The sequence below is a fragment of the Mytilus californianus genome, unplaced genomic scaffold (assembly GCF_021869535.1).
Source record: "Mytilus californianus isolate M0D057914Y unplaced genomic scaffold, xbMytCali1.0.p SCAF_24, whole genome shotgun sequence".
Classification (NCBI taxonomy): domain Eukaryota; kingdom Metazoa; phylum Mollusca; class Bivalvia; order Mytilida; family Mytilidae; genus Mytilus; species Mytilus californianus.
The window spans coordinates 2,995,094-3,020,334 of record NW_026262673.1 but is presented as its reverse complement, the minus strand read 5'-3'; the positions used below and the strand labels follow the sequence as shown (position 1 = coordinate 3,020,334).

Here is a 25,241-nt window from a genome sequence, read left to right as displayed (position 1 = left end):
CCAACCACCCCTGTAATTTATGCACTTATCATCAACAAGAATGATTTTAAACTGAATCTTTTTATGTGTCGTAAATACTCACTGTTTACCGCAACAGTAAAAGTCACAATAAGAGTAGATACCAGCAATAAAAAAATTATTCCGAAAAGTAAAATCTGCTTACTGTAATATATTCCGGAGTTAATATTTACCAGGATCGTATATCAAAGATGTTTTGTGTTGGCTATTAGACGTGTTTGTGTTGGGTATAAAATGTGCTTGTGTTGGTTATTATGTGTTTTTATAGGATATCAGAAGTGCATATGTTGGATATAATATGTGTTTGTGTTGAATATCAGATGTGTTTGAGTTTGATATTATATTTCTTTGTGCTGAATATCAGAGGTGTTCGTGTTGGATATTAAATGTGTGTGTATGTTGAATATCATATGTGTTTATGTTGGTTATCAAAGGTGCATATGTTGGATATCAGATATGTGTGTGCCAGATATCAGATGTGTTTGTGTTGGAAATCATGTGTTTGTGTAAAATATAAGACGAGTTAGTGTTGGATATCAGACGTGTTTGTAATTTTTGCTGAATGTCATATTTTATTGTTTTGTTTGTCAGACATGTTTGTGTTGGATATCACACGTGCTTGTGTTTTTTGTTTTTGGATATCAGACTTGTTCTGGTTGGATACCAGAGGTGTTTGTGATGTTTTTCAGACGTGTTAATGTTGGATATCAGACGTGTTTGCGTTGATTATCAGTCATATTTGCATTGTTTATCAGACTTGTTTATGTTTGATAGCAGACGTGTTTATGTTGGATATTTATGGTTTTGTGTTGGATATTAGACTTGTGTTTGTTGATATTAGACTTGTTATCGTTAGATTTCAGAAGTGTTTATGTTGGACATCAGACGTATTTGTGTTGGATATCAGACGAGTTTGTGTTGGATATCAGACGTGTTTTTGTTTGATGTCACACGTGTTTGTATTGGATATCAAAAACGAGTTTGTGTTGGATATCAGACATGTTTGTATAGGATATCAGAGACGAGTTTATGTTGGATATCAGACGTGTTTGTGTTTGATATCAGACGAGTTTGTGTTGGATATCAGACGTGTTTTTGTTTGATATAAAAAGTGTTTGCTTTTGATATTGACGTGTTTGTGTTTCATATCAGACGTGTTTGTGTTGGATATCACATGTGTTTGTATTGGATATCAGAGACGAGTTTGTGTTATATATCAGATGTGTTTGTGTTGGATATCAGACGAGCTTGTGTTTGATATCTGATTTGTTTGTGTTGCATATCAAACTTGTTTGTGGGAGCTAAACCAAACAAACATGTACAACAATGGATAATCATATGACTTCTTAATTCAGTTATATGAATGTATAATGATTTTATTATATTCAAACATATTCCATGAATATATATTAAAATTTGTTTAAGTTACATATTTCAAGTATCTTTCCGTTTTAACAATTATATGCAGTGTATATGTTTGTCAAACAATTTAGGAAAGGCTGCATAGTTCAGGCAGCAAACAAAGATATCTATCGGTACTCAGTCTTCGTTACACCCATCCATCTACTTGAGACGATCTCAATGGTGGTTTCTGGCCAGATGCTCCGCCCTTCTTCAGCGCATTCTGAACACGTGCCCACGAACTATTTCTCTTTTTCTCCAGATTTTCCTTGGCAATCACCAGTTTCCTTCTGACGTAACATATGATAACAAGTGCTACTATAGCTATCACCATGGTTACAGCTAGGATACAGTAACTGACAATCTCGAAAACAGTCATGCATATCGTAGGACCCAAGGTTATACCTGCAATATATTTGATTTGTGGTATTATTTCATTTTAATAATGCATTATGAGGTTTTATGCCACTTTGTATTCCTTGAATTAGTCTATTGTCAGTAGAAGACAAATTTCAGGAAGTTAATTTACTTTTTAATTGCAAACAAAAATTTCAACAAATTTATGACACAATATGTCCAACGCGATCAAATGCAAATTTTCGGAATACAGAAGATGGTTTAAAAATTATGATTTAATATAAAGAGGTTATTTAATTAAACGGAAGTAATCCATACACACTTACACACTAGAAAAATATCGATAATATAAGCATACTAGTGAGGTCCACAATATGATATTTTAAATTCATGGTTTAGTAGACCAGAGATCATCCCAGGTTTTATGTTGGTGTTCTAGTTGTCTATGTTAAGTTTTCATGTAGAGTTATGTATAATTTTGAAGGTCTTGTCGTCGTTTTTCTTCGCCTTATGAATTTGGATTGTTCCTTTGGTATATTCCAGTTTGATATTAAAACGTCCTACTCACCTGGTAAATCTCCACAAGCGTTTGCAGTGTTACACATCTCATCATAATACTTGGAGGCTTTCTTGTCTGAATAAAATATGACCATGCCAATCAGAAAGGAATAGTACAGTAGCATTCGATTTTTCAGCATACACATGAGAGTTTTGTTTTTATTTTTGTTTTTTTATTTCCGAAATAAGCCATTTCTGTCGACAATGAGCTAGTGTCGCCCTTTTGTAGCAATGTAACCAGTATTAAATGTAATAAAGCCAATGCTAGGGGCCGTCTTGACCTTGCAGTGAGGTGAAAGGTTTTTGTTGCTCCTTGTTGAAGGCTTCACTGTGACTTTGAGATGAAGAACAACAATAAAAGCGCTGTTTCTTTGCTTTGTGTGTGTTTTTAGCTGAGCATGTCCTGGTTTTGTGTCATGGATGGATACCCCCATATCACTTGTTTATCTATTAAATTTGAACTGTTAAGTTCTCTTTATGAGGAGCAAGCGAACAACCGGTAATATCCTAGTACTACTTAGCAAAGCAAAATTCTTATTTACACTGTATACACAAAGTCTTCAAATGTAATTATATTTATAGTTAATTAGGTTAATATCTTAAATCATTATCTTTTTACTATTTTGATTAATACCGTTTTCCTTGTATGTCCTTCAAATGAATGCTTATGAAAATAAACAAAAAACGATTTTATAAAATGTTTGAAAGGATATCGATCTTTAAATAGATAATAAACTGTTATTTTTTTTATTTTTTTTAGCAGAGATATACTTGTTTAGACATATTATATATATATACACTAGCCGTTATAACATATACGTACTCTGATATTCAGCAGGTGTGCTGCAAATGATTCCTGATGGTAGTGCTATACCATTCGTTGTCGCATGAGTGAGGATCCATAAGTTATCGCACGTGCAATCAAACGGGAGACCATCTAGATCAAGAGAAGACAACCCCTCCAGGGCGCTAATCATAGCAATTTCTATCTTTGTTATCCCAACATTGTTAGCTAGTGACAAAGACGTCAAAGCTGTATTCAGACTAAAAAGTGCATCATCAACAGAAGTCAGTCCGATGTTGTCGAATCTAATTGATTTGACATCAGTCAGTCCATCAAGCATACCAACCGGGATTTGATTACCGGAAACCACAGTGTTTTTTATTACAAATTCGGCGGTCGGGACGGGAACATCAAGTTTTTCTATAGATAAACCGGTAAGAATATTAGATGCTAGTGTGTTAACTGAACCTCCTTCAATCCAGAGAGAATTGAGTGTTACTAAGTTTGAGAAAACACTCGAAGGAAGCGACTGAATGTCACAGTTACTTATTTTCAGTTCTTGTAGATAACTCATGCTCGAAAATAAAGCTTGTGAAATCGTAAGTGTTCCTCCAGAACTACAAATAATCTTTAAGCTTGCCGCATAATCAAGATCAATCAAATTAGCGACAAACGATGAAAAGCCTGAGAAAGTGTTTGTTGGTAAAGTGCCGCTTACAGCATTGATGATAAGACGCTGTGGATACGGATCAGTGAACCCGGTAAAAGTAAGTGGTGCTGTGTAACCTCCGAATGTACACGTATAGATACCTGTTGATGAATCTGTACCGTCGTATGTACATCCGGTAGGCTGTACACAATACACAAATCCAGTGTACGTTGTACAGAAGTACACAATCACTTCTACAATTCTCATCTTGTTTTAAAGTTCAAACGTAATCATGTAAATAAAATCTGCAGCAGGAATCAGACTATGATGGTCTACATTTTAACGAAAACAATCACATTTCTTATTTCCGCTGGGGCAAAAAATTATGGTGAACTTTTAATTTCCAATTTTTCGATTTAATCTTTTGATCGTTATAAATGTTACCAACCGTGACTAATATGTATTACATGTTCAAATATTAGTATATTGCAAAATATGGATTAGAACTTAATAAGGTATAAGATCTTACGAAAATAAATATTAAATCATTTAGGGACTAAAGATGTCCTACATTCGAAGTTAGAAAATACAGTTTAACAAAAAGTAATAGGATTATATATAAGTAAGATAAAATAATAAAGTGTTAACTTAAAGGTATTAATAAGAAACATACAAAAATATGATTGAGTTAAAGATATTTACACTTGTTAGTGGGTCTCATTGGGGTTTAAGCGCGTGACGCGGGTTTGACCAATTTCTTGTAAGCGTGACTCGTGAAAGTCAAATTATTGTGCGTGAAAACGGGAAACGAAGTCCGACGGGACACGTGAAATTACAAGCGTTATTACTACAGTGATAAATGGGATCCGGGTTCAGATCCCGTTGTTATTCCTGGAGGACAACTAATAAAATAGTACTCTGACTTATAGTTACTGATAATACTACAAATGTTTTTTACATTTTTGTACATTGCAGAATTTTATCTAGAAAAATAATCGTGACTAGCCTTCGGTAAAACAGTATTGTTTTAAAAAATGTTTTAAAAACATCGCCAGCATTTTATCACATCAATGGTCATTTTGAATAGACATTGCAATACATTTTGATTAGAAATAATCAGTTACGAAAACTAAAACGTCTGACTCCCTCTTATTGGGTAAATTGCCGTTTATTGACGATTTTTACCATTTTGTTTTTCATTTTTGCCTAATATCTGAAAAACTGTAATAGATAGACAGAAACTTAAATTAGCAAAAAATGATCACCAAGACAAGATCTACAAATTATGTAAAATTTTATAGAAAAACAAATCGTTAACTCACTCCTTATTGGAGACAAGATCTGCAAATAAATCAAATTATGCAGAAATTGTTAGACTCTTGATATAAATGATTGCTTTTAAATTGCAATTTGTTTCCCTTTTTGTGCTTTGGCCAAAAACTTAAAAGCTAGAGATAAACTGTAAACAGAAACAATGATCAGCAATACAAGATCAACATAAACAAGAGATTTTTGAAATTATATTCGAGTCCCCAATGTTGAAGATGCACATATACCTAGGTTAGCGACACAAGCTCTTTAGAGCCTTTAGTTATCTTGATTGTCGATACCTATATCTTGTCATTGCACAAGATCATGTCTTTTTCCTGACTGTTAATTACGTGTTTACACTAAATCTATTGGATGTTGAATGTGTACTGGGTGATATTTAAGTCGTTTAAGGCTTATACACATGTTTTTTTTATTAGTTGTTATTGACCTTGAACTAGCTGTCAGTGACGGCGAGTACTCTCAGATCTGTACTTTGTGTCTTTTTTTGTTGTGAGGAATTCATACATTCCCTGTCACGTCCGGTCTGTTCTTTAAGATGTCTTTCTACTTTGTGTAGATCGGGAAATTTGAGCCCTTTTCAACTGAGTTCATAGTTTGTTCTTATTGTGTATTGCTACAACACTGTCCCAGGTTAGGGGAGGATTGGCGCCTTTTAAACATGTCTAACCCCGCCACATTCTTTGTGTGCCTTTTCCAAGTCAGAAGCCTGTAGTTCAATGGTTGTCATTGGTTTATGTCTGTCATATTTGTCCATTAGTTTTCACAATTGAAATGTTTCATATTTTTTATGTCGGGGACTTTATAGACGACTATGCGGTATTGGGTTTTCTCATTGTTGAAGATCATACGGTTGCCTATAATTACTTACATCCACTTCTTTTGAACTTTGGTGGGTAGTTGTCTCATTGGCAATCATGCCAAATCTCCTTATTTTTTATATATGGTCTTCGATTGATAATTGTGTGACTGATACCTTGACATTAACAAATTAAGGTGAGACACGGGGTTCAGTAATTCATTGGTTGTTGGTGGTTGCTGTCTGTAACTTTTTTTTTCTTATTTTAATTGCATTGTTATAAATCATACCGTTGGTTGTCTCGTTTGAACTATTACACATTAACCCTCTTAGTGCGTATCGAAATTTCAAAACATTGTCCAGAAACGGGACAATTTCAGTAAAAAATGCCACAAACAGTAAATTGTTATTCAGCCTTGAATCACAACATGTTAACTTAAATAATTGAATAATTACTAAGATATAAAATCAAGATGTTTATTTTTTCAAAAAATAACGTTATTTATTTGACATTACATAACGTCATAATGGTGTTCACGTCACGTTCTTAGCAAGTTTCGCGCTTTTCAATTAGCTAACGTCAAGCACTTTGCAGTGGTTGGAAGAAAACGTTCAGTTTTTGCAAAACAGCACTATACTTTACAAAATTTCATGTCAGTTTTACATATTTTCGGTTGGTTATCTTAAATCAAATCAAATATTTTATTGGATAAAGCACATGTATATATATAAAATATGACATTGCGTAATCCAAGTGTACAACATACATGTGTCAAAAAATGTAAATAAAACATAATGCATAATAAGAAAAAATTAACTATATGCTGTAAATATAACTACAAGTCTATTTTCTTGTACGGTACTTCCATTACTTATGCTAGCCTAACTGACACTAAGCATAGTTTTTAACTTCAAATTGGGTTTTTCTCATTGTTGAAGGCCGTTCGATTGCCTGTAATTGTTTACATCCACTTCATTTGAACCTTGGTGGATAGTTGTCTCATTGGCAATCATACCACATCTCCTTTTTTTATATTCAAAGGCTTATCTCATATTTTTACAAATTTGGTTGGCATCAGCCAACTTATTTTGATTAATTAAATATAATTTAAATTTGGATGAAACGCGTCTCCTGAGTGGCTGCCAATGTTTGTCTATCAGCTCATAGACATAATTTTGTCATGTGACCGTGATGACCGCGATGTCATCAACGTGATTTACTGCGGCTTAAAATGGAAATTAGAATTAAATTATAAGTTATGACTAATATTTTTTCTGTCTATTCGAAATAACATGAAAAATGTGGTGCACACTTTAAAATAACCCGCTACGCTGGTTATTGGGTGTGTCACATTTTTGATGTTATTTCTTCATAGACAGAAAACATTACAGTCATTCCTTAAATGTTACTGATTTCATAACCTCATCTTTAACCAATTTTTGAAAACTTAAATTCTCTCAAAGGTTTTTTATATAGGGGACATTATAAAAGGAAGTGCACACCATATTCTGCTTTATCTCCGCAAAATTTGCAGAAACTTTCAGTTGCTAAAGTTTTTGGTAAACTGGATAACCCCGTTTAAATAGCAAGTGATTGTGCACTTATTCTTATTTTTGTGAGAAGTGATCGCTCATATTTTGGAATATCAAAGCATAATAAAGCTTTTAAGTCAAACGATGAGCAAGTTTTACAATATAATCTGAGTTTAACAGTGTTGTGTTATTAGATTTAATGTGCTCAAATTGATATAATATTTAATAATTTATAAAAGTTTGTAAATGACTCTCCAAACGCAGTATATAATTAGGGAGCTACCATTTGTGATTTTTGTGGTGTTGGTGGTGGTGGTGGTGGTGGTGGGGTTGGGTGCTAGGATGAAAAATCTTGTCCTGTATTTTTTTTTAGTTGTAATCTCTGTTCTGCCTTTTTTATTTTTTCACTCTGTTTGGTCCTGCCTTTTTTGTATTAGTTTATCCTGACTTTTTTTTACATAAATTGTCATCCTGCCTTCTTTTTTTTACCAAGTTGCTCATCCTGCCTTTTTTTTTTAACTCAAAACTCCTGTCCTGCTTTTTTTCAAATTTCACTCCCCCTCCCCCCCCCCCCGGCCAATAAAAATCAAATGATAGCTCCCTTATAACCTATACAATACACGTTTCTTTTGTTTTAATTGTGTTTTCTATGTACATGCACCTGTACATGTATTTTCATAGCACGCTTATATTAAAATTAATCTGAACTGTCAAAATAAGATTTTTTACATTATTGGTTTAGGGGCCAGCTGCGTTGGAGACCCATTGGTTGCATTGTGGTGTTTTCTGCCTTTTGGTCGGGTTGTATCTTTTTGACACATTCCCCGTTTCCATTGTCTACTAGTATTCAGATTTAAAGGATGCATGTGTCCTAAAATAAATATCGTCACACCTAAAAAAGGCCAACATTTTATTGGTTTAACTATGATGCAATTAATTTTAAGCCTTGATTTCTTAACAAAGACCCATTTAAGATTAATGGTGTTTACACATGCACACAAGCACAAGCATGCACAATTTACATCCTTTACTTTAATAGAAATGTTTAAAGATGCCAAAAATATATCAATGCTGTGAAATGTTTTGCTATATATACTGTAAAATGTATCTTTCTCCGGAAATATCCTCCCCCAGTGAAACATTGCAGAGGCGGAACAAAGGGGGGGGGGGGGGGGGGGGGGCAGGGGGCCCGCCCCCCTTTTGTGGAAAAAATTGGTTGATTATATAAGGAATCACTGAAGCATGAACGGAGCGGGCCCCTTCTTAGGCAGTCAGTGGGCCCCCACTTATGAAAATTTCTGGATCCGCCACTGCATTGTAATCGTCTTGTTCCCTTTTCTTTGTAGACGATGGTTGCACCGACGCTAGTGTCATCACATGAAATATTTCTTGTGTTTATTATGGTTATTATTTTCTATGTTATACATGTATTCATATCATATTATTTCATATGTCAAATTTATTATCATATCACATTGACGCTTGACGAATGATAAATCCAAATCGAGCACACCTTTTTACCTGCATGATTTCTAGTTACCGCCAAAAATGTGGATGGGTTGCGCTACTAGCTATATATTTACATGTTTGTTTTTTTCTGTTTCTTGGTTTTTAGGTTCGGTTCTAATATTTTCGTTAATAACTGCTTAATTTCTTTGATTACTACTGGTCGATGGTATATTTATACTATTTGTAACTATCATTATATATATATATATTTACAGAATAAATAATAACAGGGCCCTTCCGAATTTATATAACTATACGGGGAAATATAACTCACGAAAACTTATTCCAAAATAATACCGTATGTGTTAATTTATATGTGTATATCAATGTAATATTTACACATATTTAGAAAAGATCTTTTATTACATCCTTCTTTTATTTTTTTCTCCAACTTGGCATTTTACACTCAATATATATAACACATGAAGTATAAGGAAAATATAGATCTTTGTTTGAAGCATCGTATTCAGTATCAGCATGATATGAGTTAAAAAATTATACTTGTCTAAAATTTAACCATCGTAAGGTGTTACTTCATTGAATAAATGTGAAGGAATTTCAAAATTTGCCGTTTTTAAAGATAGTACACTCTTTTGTTCACGTCCCAAGTCAGGAGTCAGAGCCTGTAATTCAGTGGTTGTCGTTGGTTCATGCCTGTCAAATGTTCTTCATAAATTGTATTGTTATAAATTATGCCGTTAGTTTTCATGTTAGAATTGTTTTACATTTTTTCATGTCGGGGCCTTCTTTAGCTGACTATACGGTATAATGGCTTTTCTCATTGTTTGGCTGATTCCTGCTACTAACGGGTTTCGAATAACTGCATAGTATCTATTCATTTTTGCACATAAACTAAACCTATAATAGCTAATAAAACATAAAAAAATATTCAGAATACTGAATGCTTTTTTATGCCAATTTAACAATTCGTATCAATAAATTAATTGTAGACTTATTTATCTATATACCAACGTAGACTTTTTCGTTGTTTAATTCATTTGTTTTTAAACAAGTAAGAAAACCAAGGCAAGCACTAAGTTCAACACTTAGCATATATCAGTGTCCCTCCCAATCTAAAAGAGTTGAGGACATTTGTTTGAAATATTTATAATTGTTGGATACAAGAATTAAAACCAAATAGCAAATATTTTTGTTTGTACTTTTCAATGATTATTTGTTCATGTTGATTTTGTTTTCTGATTCTATGTTATCTTATCAATACGAAGCATTTAAAAGGTTCATTCTAAAAGATAGCGCTATTTAGCCTTCAACTCAATTACGACATAAAATGACGTCAAATAATACTATGACATAATGATGACGTTTTATGAAAAAGATGGATAAAAAAAAACAACAACAAAAATAACAACCACATAATGAATAAAATATATAAAATGTATTCAATAAATGAAGGAAAGGGTATTTTTTAGAAATATTAAAAAGTGAAAAATTAATCGATTTTTTTTTACACAAAGGACATATATGTCCTTCACGCAGTAAGACAGGGGAAGACATATATGTCCCTGCCGCAGTAAGAGGGTTAAGCCATGTTGGGTCAGTACTGTGACTATACAGTTTGTGTTTTGTTCATTATTGAAGGCCGTACATGTACGATATTCTATAGCTGCTTAAATCCGCGGTACTTGGACTCTTGTCTATACTTTGTTCAGTCACAAACGACACACCTCCTACTTTTATATCAAATAACGATTGTAATGTTACAAGTGTTCCACCCATACCGAACAAGGACAGTGTCAAAGTCTCTATAATTGCTGTCTTTTTTTTGGTTTCTAAGCTCTTCATTTTTTTTATTCGTTTTGGATTTTCAAATATTTTGGCCTCTAGCATCACTGAAGAGACATGTCGAAATGCGCATCTAGCACAGATATATTGATACCGTAAATGTTATAAATTAACATCTTATCGGATTATTCTGACATATGATCTTACGTGACAAAGGCCTACACGAAACCAAAGTCAAATGAAACAAAACACCCAATAAAATTACAAACAAAAGCATTCTATTTTTATGATTACAATTGATGCTACAACCATGAAATTACGAATTATAGCAAATTTTTCGGTTTGTTTTCTTTTGCATTGTTGTGACGTCATCGTCATAATAAGCACGTACTGTCGTGAATTTTATTGAGAAATGAAATTTGATATTGGAATGCCACGTGATTGCTTTCATGCAATCAAAAGTACGGATTGTTATAAACTAGACTTCTAAATCATGATACAACATTTAAAATTTCACCTTTTAATATTTAATGAAAAAGAAAAGATAAGTTAACAATTAAATACACAAATTAAGTTTCGGCATGCATAATGGAGATTCTGAACCGTCTGTATATTTTACAGTTGTCATTGCACACAAGTTTTATATTTAAGTCCATGCATTTGAATCTCTTTTCTCCCGTCTTCCCCCTTTTCTCTTCTCTTTCCTCTGGTTTCCCTTACTGCCATTGTCTTGTTTTGCTCTCAGTGTACTGCGACGTAAATATATTACCAATATAAGGGCAACAATACCAAATATCAGACAAACAAATGTCACACAGTAACAGATTAACTGAAATAAACCAATGCAAGAGCCGCCGACTACTATTCCTAAAAAATATAAACCAATAATCCCAATGTTAAGTCATATTTCATTGGTGGACGTCGTGACAACAAAAACATGTATACGTGTATGAACCTGATTTATTACCCCACGCGAATCAATTCCTACATGAACTCAGACGAAATAGTTGTATTATTATAATATATGTTACTTAAATTTGTTTTTAGGACATACATTTAGTGCATTTAATTGCATTCAGTCTCCAAGTCGTTGGTGCAAATGTTCAATTTCGGTTCCGATTATCTACAGAATGAAGTGCATGAACTTTATTTCTAAAAATCATACCAGGGAGTTTACTTTGTAGCATGTAACATGTAACACGATTAGCAATTAATTTAAACAAGAAGCATCCTCCGCCTGTTGAATATGCAATGTAGCGTGAACGAAACAAAGCAAAATATACAACTTACACCTGTGGGCCTCCTTGAATATAAAACGTTATGAGATCTATTGATGCGTGTTGAAGTCTCACTGTGAATTACGATGACAAAAAATTAATACATTTTGATGTTTGTTTTGTTAAATGCGTGTACAGTGTCGGATTTTGCGCCATGAATTAATAATCGTTTTCATTCTTTCCATTAAAAAAGCAGAAATGAAGCAAACAAATATATGATAAATTCATTCGTTTAATATAATAGATTTAGAGGCAGACAAGTTCACAAAAAAAAAAACGAAATAAAGAAATCAACATTTTGTATTAAAGATGAAAATGATATATATATATATATATGAAATAAAATGGAGTCTTACCCATTTCCCCGTTGCATTCATCAGTTGAGGTTGCAAACGCCTGTGCCCAAACTGCTAAACTTTTATCTGAAAGTAGTAATCACACATCTTGAATATTCTATAATAATTGTTTTGTTTTATTCTATTCTGAAGTACTTTACTATGTCATAATGACCTTGATTTCAATATTGATCATGTACACTGTGATTGATTGATTGAGTGTTGCTTGTATACTGATTGTTTGAGAGATCTGAAGGACATGAAACAACTGATTACTTTCGTTATTCTATAGGTTTGAATGACATGAAACAATTGATTACTTTCTTTGTTCGACAGATTCGAATGACATGAAACAACTGATTACTAATGTTGTTCAACAAATTTGATAATTCCTTTACTTACGCTGTTCGAAAGATTTTAATGACATGAACCAACTGATTAATAAAACGACAGACTACTTTAAAAGAAATTGAGAGATAATATGAATGACATACACTACCTGAATACCATCATTGCTCGAATAACATCAAAAACCAAAAACTTATTACTTACATTGTTCAGCAGTTGGAGTGGAACATACAGCTGCTCCATCAAAAGTGATGTTGTTGGCTACAGTGTAGTCATAATACCAAGTGATAACTTACATTGTTCAGCAGCTGGGGTGGAACAGACAGCTGCTCCATCAAAAGCGATGTAGTTGGATACAGTGTAATCATAATACCCAGTGATAACTTACATTGTTCAGCAGCCGGAATGGAACATACAGCTGCTCCATCAAATTGGATATTGTTGGCTACAGTGTAATCATAATACCAAGTGATAACTTACATTGCTCGGCAGCTGGAGTTGAACAGACAGCTGCTCCTTCGAAAGTGATGTTATTGGCTACAGTGTAATCATAATACCAAGCTGTGCTGGTATCTGTACAATCCAATGGAGCACCGTGTAAATTGATGTACATTAACGCCAATGTTGTATCAAACATAGTGCTTGGAAGTGTTGTGATCTGATTGTTAGCCAGAGACAGATACACGAGAGCTGTGTTGCTACTAAACCACGCTGCATCAACAGATGTCAGACCTAGATTCTCTAAGTAAATGAATTTAATATTCGTCAGTGGATCAAAGAATGTCGAGGGAAATGTTCCTGGCGTTAGTACTACGTTCTTGATGCTCAATTCTCCTCTTGGACTTGCTGTTGTCGAAATTGGTAAGATGTCCAAGCTTGTGAAGGTGCCAGCATCAATGGTTGAAAGTGTACCGCCACTGATAGATACCTTGTTTGCCGTTCCAAGACTATTAAACATACTGGCAATCAAAGAGGTAGTACAATCTTTGATAAAAACTTCCTCAAAATAACCGAGGTCAGCGAACGTCCCTGTAGAAAATGTAAGTGATCCTGTACAAAGAAACTGAAGTGTTGCCGGGTAATCAGAATTTACACCACTAAATGCGCTAAAACCGCTGAATGTTCCTGCAGAAACTGTGCCACTAGCGCTGTAGATGGTTAACCTCTGTGGCTCAGAATCCGTGAATCCAGCGAAACTGATAGAACCACCAATACTTGTCATGTCACATGTGTAGTGAATGATAGAACTGTCGGAACTATCCCCTGTACATCCAGTAGGTGTCGCTGCATCACCACTGTAGATACAAAACAGCAGAATGGTTAAAAGTAGTGTCATATTCCTCATTGTCTCTCTAATTTTCTTATTTTCTTTCCGCCATTTTATTTTTCAAATAACAACGATCTTAATTCCTAATCTTTGATCCTATAAAACTGGTTAATATTATAGACATATAACGGTTGTACTTTAATGTAACATTTTACAGATTAACAAAAATACATTTAATCTTGATTAATAAGAATTAGGGTTTTTATTCTCGAATCGTGACAAGTTATTATTTGCTCTATTTAAGATTAAATCCTGGTATGCACTAATTTATTGATTTATTGTTAGATGCTCAACATCTAGTGGCAAATATTACATGTTTATTCAAAACGGTACGATTAAAATACTTTGAAAGATTCATGAAAATTAAAAAGTAAACAAACAAAAATTAATGATAATTAACCTATAAATATAACTCGTTTTGCCTCGTTAAATCTTTATTCTTACAAAACTCAGAGGAAAGACATGAATTTTGTAGATACAATTGAAGAACAATGTTTGAGCCAAATAAAAACAGACAAAAGTTTACAAAACACTACACAAGAAACCTAAACATCGATCAAGAACTGTGGACTTCTTACGGTAAGACAGTACCTCAGCTTGTTGACTTTACATATGACAGTATCCTAGCAACACATTACTCTGCCAATGACAGTTCCAAAACTGGCTCTGCTAATGACTGTTCCCTGAGAGTTAATGCCTCTGCAAATGACAGAAGCCTAAAAACAAATGACTGCGCATGATTGTACCCCAGCAAGAAATATTGTTGTTACAATGTAATATAAAAATATGAAGACTTAAATAAATTTAGTCTACAAGCTCTGATCATTATTTCCGGAGCAAGCGATTAATTTCACGATGCCATTTTTTTTCTTTGACTGTTTATGACCTTTTTTCTAAATTCATTGGAAGTTGGATATGAACTGATTGAAATTTTAGTCTTAGACACATGATTATTATTAGCTCTTATTGGTTTTGAACTAGCTTTCTGTAACTGCAAATACTCTCAGATCTGTACTTAGTGTATTTTTGTTGTTGGGATGTACAAGTACCTGTCCACGTCTTCTCTGTGTTTTGTTAGATGTATTTCTATCTGTATCCATCTGATGAGTTAAGCCTTTTCTCAACCGATTTTTATAAATTGTTATTATGTTGTACTGTTACACCACTGTCCAAGGTCATAGGGTGAGCGGAAATTGGCGCCAGAAAACATGTTTAATATCCCCTCTTATTGTACGTGCCTGTCTCAATTCTGCAGCTTGTAACTTAGTGGTTGTCATTTGTTGCTATAAACCATTTTTGTTTTTCGTTTATTGTTTTGTACATAAAACAGACCGTTAGATTTTTCGTTTGAATTGTTTTCTATTTTTCATTTCAGAGTCTTTTATGGTTTGCAGTGCAGTGTGGACTTAAAGTTTGTTCATTGTTGGAGGTCGTATGGTGACCTATATTTGTTAACTTTTATTTCGTTTAGTCTCTGGTGGAAAAATGTCTCACTGCCAATCATACCATTCTTATTTTTATATATAACTCTCTGTGTATACGTGTTTGTCGGTCTGTCCAGCTACGAATATTTCAACAGTATCATCATTGCGAGAAAAAATTAGAATGTTGTTTTTTGAGATTTTCTTTTCAAAAGCAAAATACGCTTTTTTATTTTCTATCTTAATTGATATCCAGACGAGTTAGGATTTGCTGTCCTTAATTTTTAATTCATTTCTCGATTACCATGATTGCAATTACACATTTTGCTTTGATTCGACGTGAACCAATCCTTCAGATAACTTGTACTGCTCACCCACCCTTCCATCCATCCCGGATTTCAGTGGCAATCGTTAACTAACTTATCTTTAGTTAACTAAATTTTTATCATTTTTCGTAGACATTGTTTTTTGTTCTTTCTAACAAATGAACTCCTTGACTTTCTATATCAGGTTTTACTTTTGTCTGAGATGAATATACTGACTTATTATGGCGGCCATGTTTTATTGATGAAGGGAACCAGAGTGAGTGTGTGAGATAACCGACGACCTTCGGCGGGAAAACTGTCAATTCCACAGGGACTCGATTAGCAGATTAAACTTTTGTTAATCAATGTTTTTTAAATCTGTTTTCGTATTTCCTGTTTAGTTGTATTACATCATTAACGTTTTCAACATTGGCATCAACATTTCTTTGTTTTCTAGCAATGTGCAGTTTACTATCCATATCCGCATACTGAAAAATCGTCAGTACAATCGTTATTGTTTCTCTATATATGTGAGTTGGTGTGTGTGTGTGTTGCTATAGGGAGAATATATTTCAAACTACGTTCAAAATTTATTAACATTTTTTTGTCACAATCAATTGTATACTTTTAACGAGAATAATATATTGTTTTAATAATGCAGGTCAAAGATAAGTCTCCGTTACCATCCCTTACGCATAGGCGGAGCTGTCGACGCAGGGGGTCTTTGACCACCCCCACCTCCGTGTAGAAGAGCTTGTTGAACTTTCATCCATGCAATATTCCTCTTCTTCATAAGTCTTTCTCTGTCAGTAATTAAATCTCGTCTGACATGACATACGATTGCTAAAGCTATAGCGCCAATAATTAAGGTAAATAACAGTACTGCATACGCTATTATATTGTATAAAATAAAACATTCCACTCCCCACCGGAAACCTGCAATACACAATTTAGATCCATGGCCAACAAATACATTTTACCAGGAAAAAACCGTGCAATGAATATAATAATTTAACTGAAAATGTCTTTTTTTTAACTTATAATATGTATTATTTTTTAATAATTGCACACTGACAAATTTAAAGTCTGTTGATGTTCTCTGTGGAAGAGATGTATGTTCTTCTATACATACACGTAGGTTTTGTGTTTTAGGTTTGTGTTTAAATAAAGTATCTCTCCTTATTTTTGATTTTTACCATTTGCTGTCTCATTGATGTTATATTATGCACCTCATTTTATATATACAAAGATATATAATTCAGACGAGAAAGTTTAATTCTTATTTCCAGACAAAATTAAATGTTTGGCTACTACTTTGATGGGGTTTATATGTTAATAAAAATAGGTTACCACATACTTGTAAAAAATGTACAATTTGAAAGATATATGTCTACACATTGGACCAAACCCTTAAAAAGATCAAGTTTTAACATTTCGCTTTTAAAGGAAAAGGCAAAAAAGTATGTTAAGTTTGATTAGTCTGCTTTCTCTTATACATGTTATACTCACGTATTTACTCCTTCCTCTTATACTCAGGGATTTACTCCTTTCTCTTATACACACGTTTTACTCATTTCTCTTATACTCACGGATTTACTCCTTTCTCTTAAACTCACGGATTTACTCATTTCTCTTATACTCACGGATTTACTCCTTTCACTTATACTCACGGATTTACTCCTTAGTCTTATATACTCACGGATGTACTCTTTTATCTTTGCTTTTTTTTTATATTACTTTGATGAGGGATTAAAATATCTACCTTTGCCGACCAGGAGCAGTGGCTCGAAGTTTATCCTTCTGCCCTATGTAATTCAAAGATCAGGGATTTTAAGCGTTTCCTTTGCTCCCCGAATATAATGCACAGGGGTTCAACGTTTTAACGATGCCCTACGTGTGAAAAGATTCTGGGATTTGAACTTTCACCTGTGTCCTCTGTGGTACAAAGATGGGGGGTGGGGTGTAAACTTTTACCTGTTCCCTCTGTAATACAAGGGTCGGGGATTTAGTCGTTTACCTTTGCCCCCCGTGATACAAGTAGCGGGGATTAAGACTTTTACCTTTGCCCTCCGTGATCATGGTGATACAAGGATCTAGGATTTAAATGTTTACCTTTGCCCTCCGTGATACAAGGATCAGGGATTTAAATGTTTACCTTTGCCCTCCGTGATACAAGGATCAGGGATTTACATGTTTACCTTTGCCCTCCGTGATACAAGGATCAGGGATTTCACATTCTTTGATGTAGTATTCTTTTCCTGTCCTTTCTGTCAATAAAGAAATATACATTTACTTATATATAGTGTTACGTTGACTTTAACAAATTGATCAACTCAAATTGAATTACATATCTCAGTTGTGTTACAGTTTAGTTTAGTTGTTGTTGTTTTTGTTTGTTTTTTGTTTTTTTTGTCAAAGAAAGAGAGAAAGAGATAACCATAAAGATTAGAGGTCAGTTAGGTGTTTTAGTATCAAAAACGAGTGTTGGATTTTAGAACGCATGTAATTAACTTTGTAGAACGTTTCAATAAAAATATTTACATGTGCTTGCCATCATCAAAATACTCTTGGTGCACACAACGTTTCACTTAAAAAATTGTTCTGGTACAGTTCTTAAAGGAGAGAAAAGCCATAGATCTTAATGTATATTGGTACCTCCCCCCCCCCCCCCCCCCCCCCAAAAAAAAAAAAACCAAAATAAATATATTTACTTTCATACAGCGCTGGTGTGGTACATGTATATCCTGTCTCTATCTCGTATCCGCTCGCATTCGCCGTATTTACGATCCATATGTTTTCACACGTACAATTCCATTCAGTTCCCATCAAGTTTACACTCAATAGTAGGTCAAGGCCATCAAAGATCGTGGAGGAAATCTCGGTAAATGCATTGTACTGAAGCGATATCTTCTCTAATAAAGTATTCTGAGAAAAATCATCCGCTCTTACGACGGTTAGTCCGAGGTTGTCCAATACTACACTGACTAAATTAGTCTGTGAGTACAAAAGTCCTTGTGGTAAAGTTGTACTAGGTAACGTAACACCAATCATAGCTAGTTCACCTTTCGGATCCGGAACGCTGCTTAGCTTCTGTATATCGAGGCCTGTAAACGCGTCATTAGCCAGAGTGGCCAAGGAGCCACCGTACACCAAGAAGTAATTGAGTGAACCGATTGCCGAGAAAGCTGATGACGTAAATCCACTGCTGATAACACAGTTGATAATTGATAGTTCCTGGAGGTACGACATACCGGTAAATGTTCCGGCAAATAAAAGTAACGTGCCCCCTGCGGAACATCGTATTTCTAGAGATGCTGGATAATCGGGATCAAGTGTTCCCATTCCTGAAAATCCTGAAAATGTGGATGTTGGGTTACTGGCAGGAAGTTGCCCATGTACATTATAAATCTTCATCCTTTGAGGTATTGGACTGGAGAAGGATGAATACGTCAAAGGAAGAGAGACAGATGGATAATCACATTCGTATACCCCTCGAGCTGATCCATCTGTATCAACGTAAGTACATCCAGATTGTGCTGCGCCATCCACCTTCACAGCGCCACACAACAACACAACTAATAAAATCAACATTCCGAATTGTCCTGATTTCGTGTACGGAATAATTTTACATTCGAACCTCCATTTTCCAGAATTGGCTGATGTCGGATCTATGCTGTAAATATTGAACCCTGTCTATTAAAAAATATGTTAATCCTTTATTATCGCCTTAATTCGTTAATCCATAAGTGTAAGTAAGTTTTTAAATTATAGAAACAAGTAATTTAATTCAGATATGTATCATGTTTAGGACATTTTATTAATAAATATGAACAAAACCTGAAATATAATAGAAATATGTGCATTACGCCTATGGGTCGCACACCATTCTTTGATATTTTTTCCTGTAAAAATCTATTAATTTGAATCAACTAATTTGAAAGCTTTATATAAAATTGGTCCGAGGACACAGTTATCGGCTTTTAATTGTCGGTACAAATAGTGTCCTTAGTGTGGACAGTGTATACCTTGCAAATGTGTTTTTACGCTTTCCAAATTAATTTCTTTATAATTTTTGCATTAAATATTAAGTCGGGATAATTTTTTTTTAGCTTTTCGACGCTATCAATAAATTTTTTTTTCCAAAATTTAACACTATAAGGTATGAGGAAAATCTGGATTCAGAATTTAGTTTTTTTTGTCATCTGCTTGATCACAAACAATTTTTTCGTCGAATTGGGGATCAGGATATTTTTTTAGGAAAAAAAAAAAACTCCTCCTTGAAGTTAAATGATCGTTCCCTAACATGGGCACAATGGGCACAATGGTAGAGTTCAAATGAAGATTTGTTTTAGGCTATTGTTTTAAGTAATAAGCCACATTGAAGCAATGATGGTTCAGGCCTTTGAAAAGCTATCGAAAATACCTGTTTTCTGTTTGAAGACTTCGTCACTAAAAGCTTAATGAAAAGAGTATAACACACACACATATAGAACATAACAGTTTTTCTACAGACGGGAGACGCAAAGTGATGAGGATAGCTCACTTGACCCTTCCAGTCAGATGAACTAAAAATCAGGGAGATGGTTTGATTGATAATGAGACAACTTGCCACCATGGACCAAATGACGTAAAAGTAAGAAATTATATGTCACCCTACGGCCTTAAACAATGAACAAACCAATACCACAAAGCATAAATCAAATACAAACTCCAACAACGGTCCTGTCCTTGATTTAGATATTTCAGTTTCACACAGGAAACTTTATACATAATACTGGTACAATTCTTCGTTCCCTTTTGTTAATTTTCCTATTTTGAAAGGGGATGTTCCTTTGAACCCATCTTACGGTTTTTATATATCACAATTCGTTTGTTATTACAGTGTCTATAGTGACGTCATAGAATTCAATGAACCTTATATATAATATATTAATAATACTTTTTGTGATACTCTTGCATTAGCAGAAAAATGTCCTTTTGAGAAGGTTCATTCTAAATTTTGTAAAGCAGTTTTAGGACTGAAAAAGACAGCCACTAACATAGGTGCTAGATCAGAATTAGGTAGATTTTCTTTGGACTCTTATATAAAAACTCAAACACTCATGTATTTTTATACAATAAACTGTAATGATATTAATCCCCTGGTTAAAGAAACTCTACAAACAAACATAAATTTACATTCCGCAGGAATTTATTCTTGGTACTCATTTGCAGATAAAATTTTTAAAAACATGAAAATAAACCCAGAAAATTACTCTAATATTAATGTACCTTTTAGACAATCAAAAAACGTGTTAAAATGTAACATTAAAAAGTGTGTTTCAGAGGAATATGAAAAAACTACTTTAAATAAACTTTCAAAATTAGATTCCTCATCCAAACTTTGTCTCTATGGGAAATTAAAAACTAATTGTCAGTCTGAGGAATATTTAAATTGCAATTATTTTTTACATAGGCAGTTTCTCTCAAAATTTAGACTCAGTGATCATTCCCTAGGCATTGAATTGGGAAGGTACAGAAACATTCCAAGAGCACAAAGATTATGTAAAAAAATGTGGAGTCCTAGATGACGAATTTCATTTCTTTTTGTATTGTGACATTAACATATCATTGCGTTCTAATTTTTTTGCTTATCTAAAAGACTATGTACCATTATTTCAACATCTTGATGCATTTAATAAACTAAAACACATTCTAAACCCCATCCCTGAACTTGTTTGTCATATTGGAGTCTTTATTAAGCAGTCTTTAGAACTGAGGGGGTCAGACCTATGTCAGACAAGCTTATGATTGTGTTTTTTACATAAATTTATAATTGAACTCTTAAAATATGTTCTATTATATTGTATTGTATTACATTGTATTGCATTGTATTTAAAATGTATAATTGTTTGTTTGTATTGCTTGACCCTTATGGGTGTAATTTTGCAATAAAGATTATAATGATAAATTATTAAGTCAGATTTCGTTTGGCGTCTTCTTCCTTATCTTATTAACATGTAACCACTCCCCCTTTTTAGTAGTTCATGGTTCCACTACTGATTAAACTTGGCGGACTTAAATAAGCTTCTTTGATATACCTCTTTCGTTTGAACAATTAATCAAGACAAATAAAACAACTGCTATTATAAACATGTAAGGATTTCGTTACCACAAATCACTTAAAACCTTTACTAAATGCTTTCATTAATTAAAAATATTTGGTTTGGAAATTTGGCTATAGAAATATTATCACAATATAATTTTTACTTTGATGTTGTTTATAGAGTCCGCAAATTTAAATTACGACCAGTGTTAACTTATCGAACCTTTAAATAAACTTATTGTAAAATGTTATCACTTTACCACTGTGATTAGATCTTGGAATGTTGTGTCTATCGGTACAAACATTAATTTCGTAATCAATAAATTAAAGCACAACTAAATAGTATTGCTATACTACTATAAACATTTACTGTACTACATTTTGTCTCTACTTATATCTTGCCATTGCACAAAATCCTGTTTTCTCTGACTGTTTATGACGTCTTTACACTAAATTTATTGGATGTGTACAGATTGGTATTTTAGTCTTGGATACATGTATTTTTTAGTTGTTATTGGCGTTTAAGATTTCAGTTACTGCGAGTACTCTCAGATCGGTACTCTGTGTTTTAATATTCTTGTAAGATGCTTTTTTGTGTGTTATGTGTCGATCTGATGAGTGAAACCTTTTTCAAATGATTTTAACCGGCTTAAAGAGAAGCACAGTTGATTCCCATGGGAATGCCGATTGTTGGTTGAAAAGCCGACAAATGTTTAAACATACCACTACGCCATGTTAAAATATTATAATTCTTTATCTGTTATTATCATTCTGAATGAAACTTTAAAACAAAAGTTTAGAGGTGAAAATAATTATGAGGGTCTGGATTGGGTTAACAGAATAGAGAATAATGGGATCCAGAATTGTAAAGAATAGATTGATTGAGTGTTGTTGATTTATTCCACTTTCATTACCCTGGTTACACCAGTTTTTATTGTTTGAGGAAGCCGGAGTATCCGGAGAAAACCATCGACTTTCTGCAGGAAAACTATCAATCATAGCCAATAAGGAATTATGTGCAAAATACAGAATAGAGATAAAAAGAAGATAACAATACAGATATCGGACTCCTCAACGAGACCCTCAACAGTTACAATTGACTACTAGTATGAAATATGTTACTCATTTATTTCCTTTTCAAAAGGGTTTTCTATATTTTTCGTGGTCTTATTTGAATGATTTGGTTTCGTCTTTCGTATTCCTTGATACGTCATTGTCTTCGCTTGAAATACCTTCATGTACATGTATATAATCATTGTCCATTTGCCATGGACACTTCTAAATCCGTTTTGGATTGGTCACTTTCTTCATTGGTCGTTTGATTATTTCCAAAAGGAGCAATATTGTCTTCTTTACTTTCTTTTGCCAAATTATCTTTTTCCAGATCAGAATTGTTCGGAAGATCAAAAGGCTGTATCTCGTTTAGGGATAAAAATCTTTTCCGCATCGCTTTCCTAATTGGAGGCAATTTTCCTCCGTTTACTCCTGTTGAAGCTGGTGGAATCATATTGACCACGCCTTTGTAAAGTGAGTCTTGTACTTTTATCCAAGCGTTTTTCTTCTTCTGTTCTAGTCGGAATTTTGGCATAGCAATATGAAGTCGGGTGTTAAGGTACAGATAAATGGCCGTCAATGCCACGAGTAAACTACAACATGTAACAACATATCCAAACACTTGGAAAATCGTATGACATCGTGGATCTGCATTTATACCTGAAAACATAGAGTTTGAAAAATTTCATCAGTAACACGCGTGGTCTAAGTCTGGAAAAACATACTACGTATATATACAGTGTAAATATAACGTACATATACAGTGTAAATACTACGTACATATACAGTGTAAATACTACGTATATATACAGTGTACATACTCCGTATATATACAGTGTAAATACTACGTACATATACAGTGTAAATACTACGTATATATACAGTGTACATACTCCGTATATATACAGTGTAAATACTACGTACATATACAGTGTAAATACTACGTATATATGCAGTGTACATACTACGTATATATACAGGGTAAATACTACGTACATGTACATATACAGTGTATATACTACGTATATATACAGTGCACATACTACGTATGTATACAGTGTACATACTACGTATATATACAGTGTAAATACTACGTATGTATACAGTGTACATACTACGTATATATACAGTGTAAATACTACGTATATATACAGTGTACATACTACGTACATGTACATATACAGTGTATATACTACGTATATATACAGTGAACATACTACGTACATGTACATATACAGTGTATATGCTACGTATATATACAGTGTACATACTACGTATATATACAGTGTACATACTACGTACATGTACATATACAGTGTATATACTACGTATATATACAATGTACATACTACGTATGTATACAATGTACATACTACGTATATATACAGTGTAAATACTACGTATGTATACAGTGTACATACTACGTATATATACAGTGTAAATACTACGTATATATACAGTGTACATACTACGTACATGTACATATACAGTGTATATACTACGTATATATACAGTGAACATACTACGTACATGTACATATACAGTGTATATACTACGTATATATACAGTGTACATACTACGTATATATACAGTGTACATACTACGTACATGTACATATACAGTGTATATACTACGTATATATACAATGTACATACTACGTATGTATACAGTGTACATACTACGTATATATACAGTGTAAATACTACAAACATATATAGTGTACATACTACGTATATATACAGTGTAAATACTACGTATATATACAGTGTAAATACTACGTACATATACAGTGTACATACTACGTACATATACAGTGTTCATACTAAGTACATATACAGTGTACATACGACTACATATATATACAGTGTACATACTACGTATATATACAATGTACATACTACATATATATACAGTGTACATACAACGTACATATACAGTGTACATACTACGTATATATAATGTAAATACTACGTACATATACAGTGTAAATACTACGATAGGTTGTGTGTCATGTTCTCGTGATATCAAGATTCCTAATCATAGTCAATGACCACAATTATTTGTTCACACAAAATTTAGTATCATCTTAGTAAGTATACTTTTCAACATTTCATTAAAGAACAAACTTTCTTACAACACCTACCAAAATTATTTTGTGTTTGAATCAAATAAATGTAGCTGTCTTTTCTTCCTTATGTTTAGAGACCTATTGACCTGGAATCTCTCATACATTGTTTATAGACCTACTGACCTGGAATCTTCCATATGTTTAGAGATCTACTGACCTGACATTTTTCCACAAGGGTCATAAGGACAGTTTTCATCTTGGAATATTGTCGCTCTTTGTACTGTAATGATACAAATAATATAAATGATATAAAATATGGAAAATATATATATATTGTTCAAC

The 25,241-nt window shown here is 33.4% G+C and overlaps 3 protein-coding genes across 3 annotated transcripts; all 3 read right to left on the bottom strand.

Annotated features, from left to right (window-relative positions):
* Positions 1 to 1,395: 1,395 nt before the first annotated feature.
* Positions 1,396 to 4,146, bottom strand: LOC127732385 (SLIT and NTRK-like protein 4). The gene is made up of 3 exons (XM_052241417.1): positions 3,158 to 4,146; positions 2,345 to 2,410; positions 1,396 to 1,824 (listed from the first exon to the last, which is right to left on the bottom strand). The coding sequence occupies exons 1-3, from the start codon at positions 4,032 to 4,034 to the stop codon at positions 1,568 to 1,570; spliced, it is 1,200 nt and encodes a 399-aa protein (XP_052097377.1). The 5' UTR covers positions 4,035 to 4,146; the 3' UTR covers positions 1,396 to 1,567.
* A 7,115-nt stretch (positions 4,147 to 11,261) lies between these two features.
* LOC127732367 (carboxypeptidase N subunit 2-like) lies at positions 11,262 to 13,598 on the bottom strand. The gene is made up of 3 exons (XM_052241399.1): positions 13,121 to 13,598; positions 12,314 to 12,379; positions 11,262 to 11,547 (listed from the first exon to the last, which is right to left on the bottom strand). Exons 1-3 carry the CDS (start codon positions 13,596 to 13,598, stop codon positions 11,327 to 11,329), a joined length of 765 nt encoding a protein of 254 aa, XP_052097359.1. The 3' UTR covers positions 11,262 to 11,326.
* Positions 13,599 to 16,270: 2,672 nt separating this feature from the next.
* On the bottom strand, positions 16,271 to 19,284 carry LOC127732366 (uncharacterized). Its single transcript, XM_052241398.1, has 3 exons — positions 18,405 to 19,284; positions 17,892 to 17,960; positions 16,271 to 16,629 (listed from the first exon to the last, which is right to left on the bottom strand). The coding sequence occupies exons 1-3, from the start codon at positions 19,282 to 19,284 to the stop codon at positions 16,373 to 16,375; spliced, it is 1,206 nt and encodes a 401-aa protein (XP_052097358.1). The 3' UTR covers positions 16,271 to 16,372.
* Between the last annotated feature and the right edge of the window lie 5,957 nt (positions 19,285 to 25,241).

Excerpts from the sequence above, each read along its gene's own strand:
- LOC127732367 (XM_052241399.1), bottom strand. The coding sequence starts at position 13,598 with ATGTTTAATAGTCTTGGAACGGCAAACAAGGTATCTATCAGTGGCGGT. Across the intron at positions 12,380-13,120 it reads AACTCCAGCTGCCGAGCAAT|ATAAAAGTTTAGCAGTTTGG; the intron begins GTAAGTTATCAC and ends TACTACTTTCAG. Across the intron at positions 11,548-12,313 it reads TGAATGCAACGGGGAAATGG|GAATAGTAGTCGGCGGCTCT; the intron begins GTAAGACTCCAT and ends TATATTTTTTAG.
- LOC127732385 (XM_052241417.1), bottom strand. The coding sequence starts at position 4,034 with ATGAGAATTGTAGAAGTGATTGTGTACTTCTGTACAACGTACACTGGA. Across the intron at positions 2,411-3,157 it reads CACACCTGCTGAATATCAGA|ACAAGAAAGCCTCCAAGTAT; the intron begins GTACGTATATGT and ends TATTTTATTCAG. Across the intron at positions 1,825-2,344 it reads CGCTTGTGGAGATTTACCAG|GTATAACCTTGGGTCCTACG; the intron begins GTGAGTAGGACG and ends AATATATTGCAG.
- LOC127732366 (XM_052241398.1), bottom strand. The coding sequence starts at position 19,284 with ATGTTGATTTTATTAGTTGTGTTGTTGTGTGGCGCTGTGAAGGTGGAT. Across the intron at positions 17,961-18,404 it reads CACACCAGCGCTGTATGAAA|AAAGGACAGGAAAAGAATAC; the intron begins GTAAATATATTT and ends CTTTATTGACAG. Across the intron at positions 16,630-17,891 it reads TTGTATCACGGAGGGCAAAG|GTTTCCGGTGGGGAGTGGAA; the intron begins GTAAACATGTAA and ends TGTGTATTGCAG.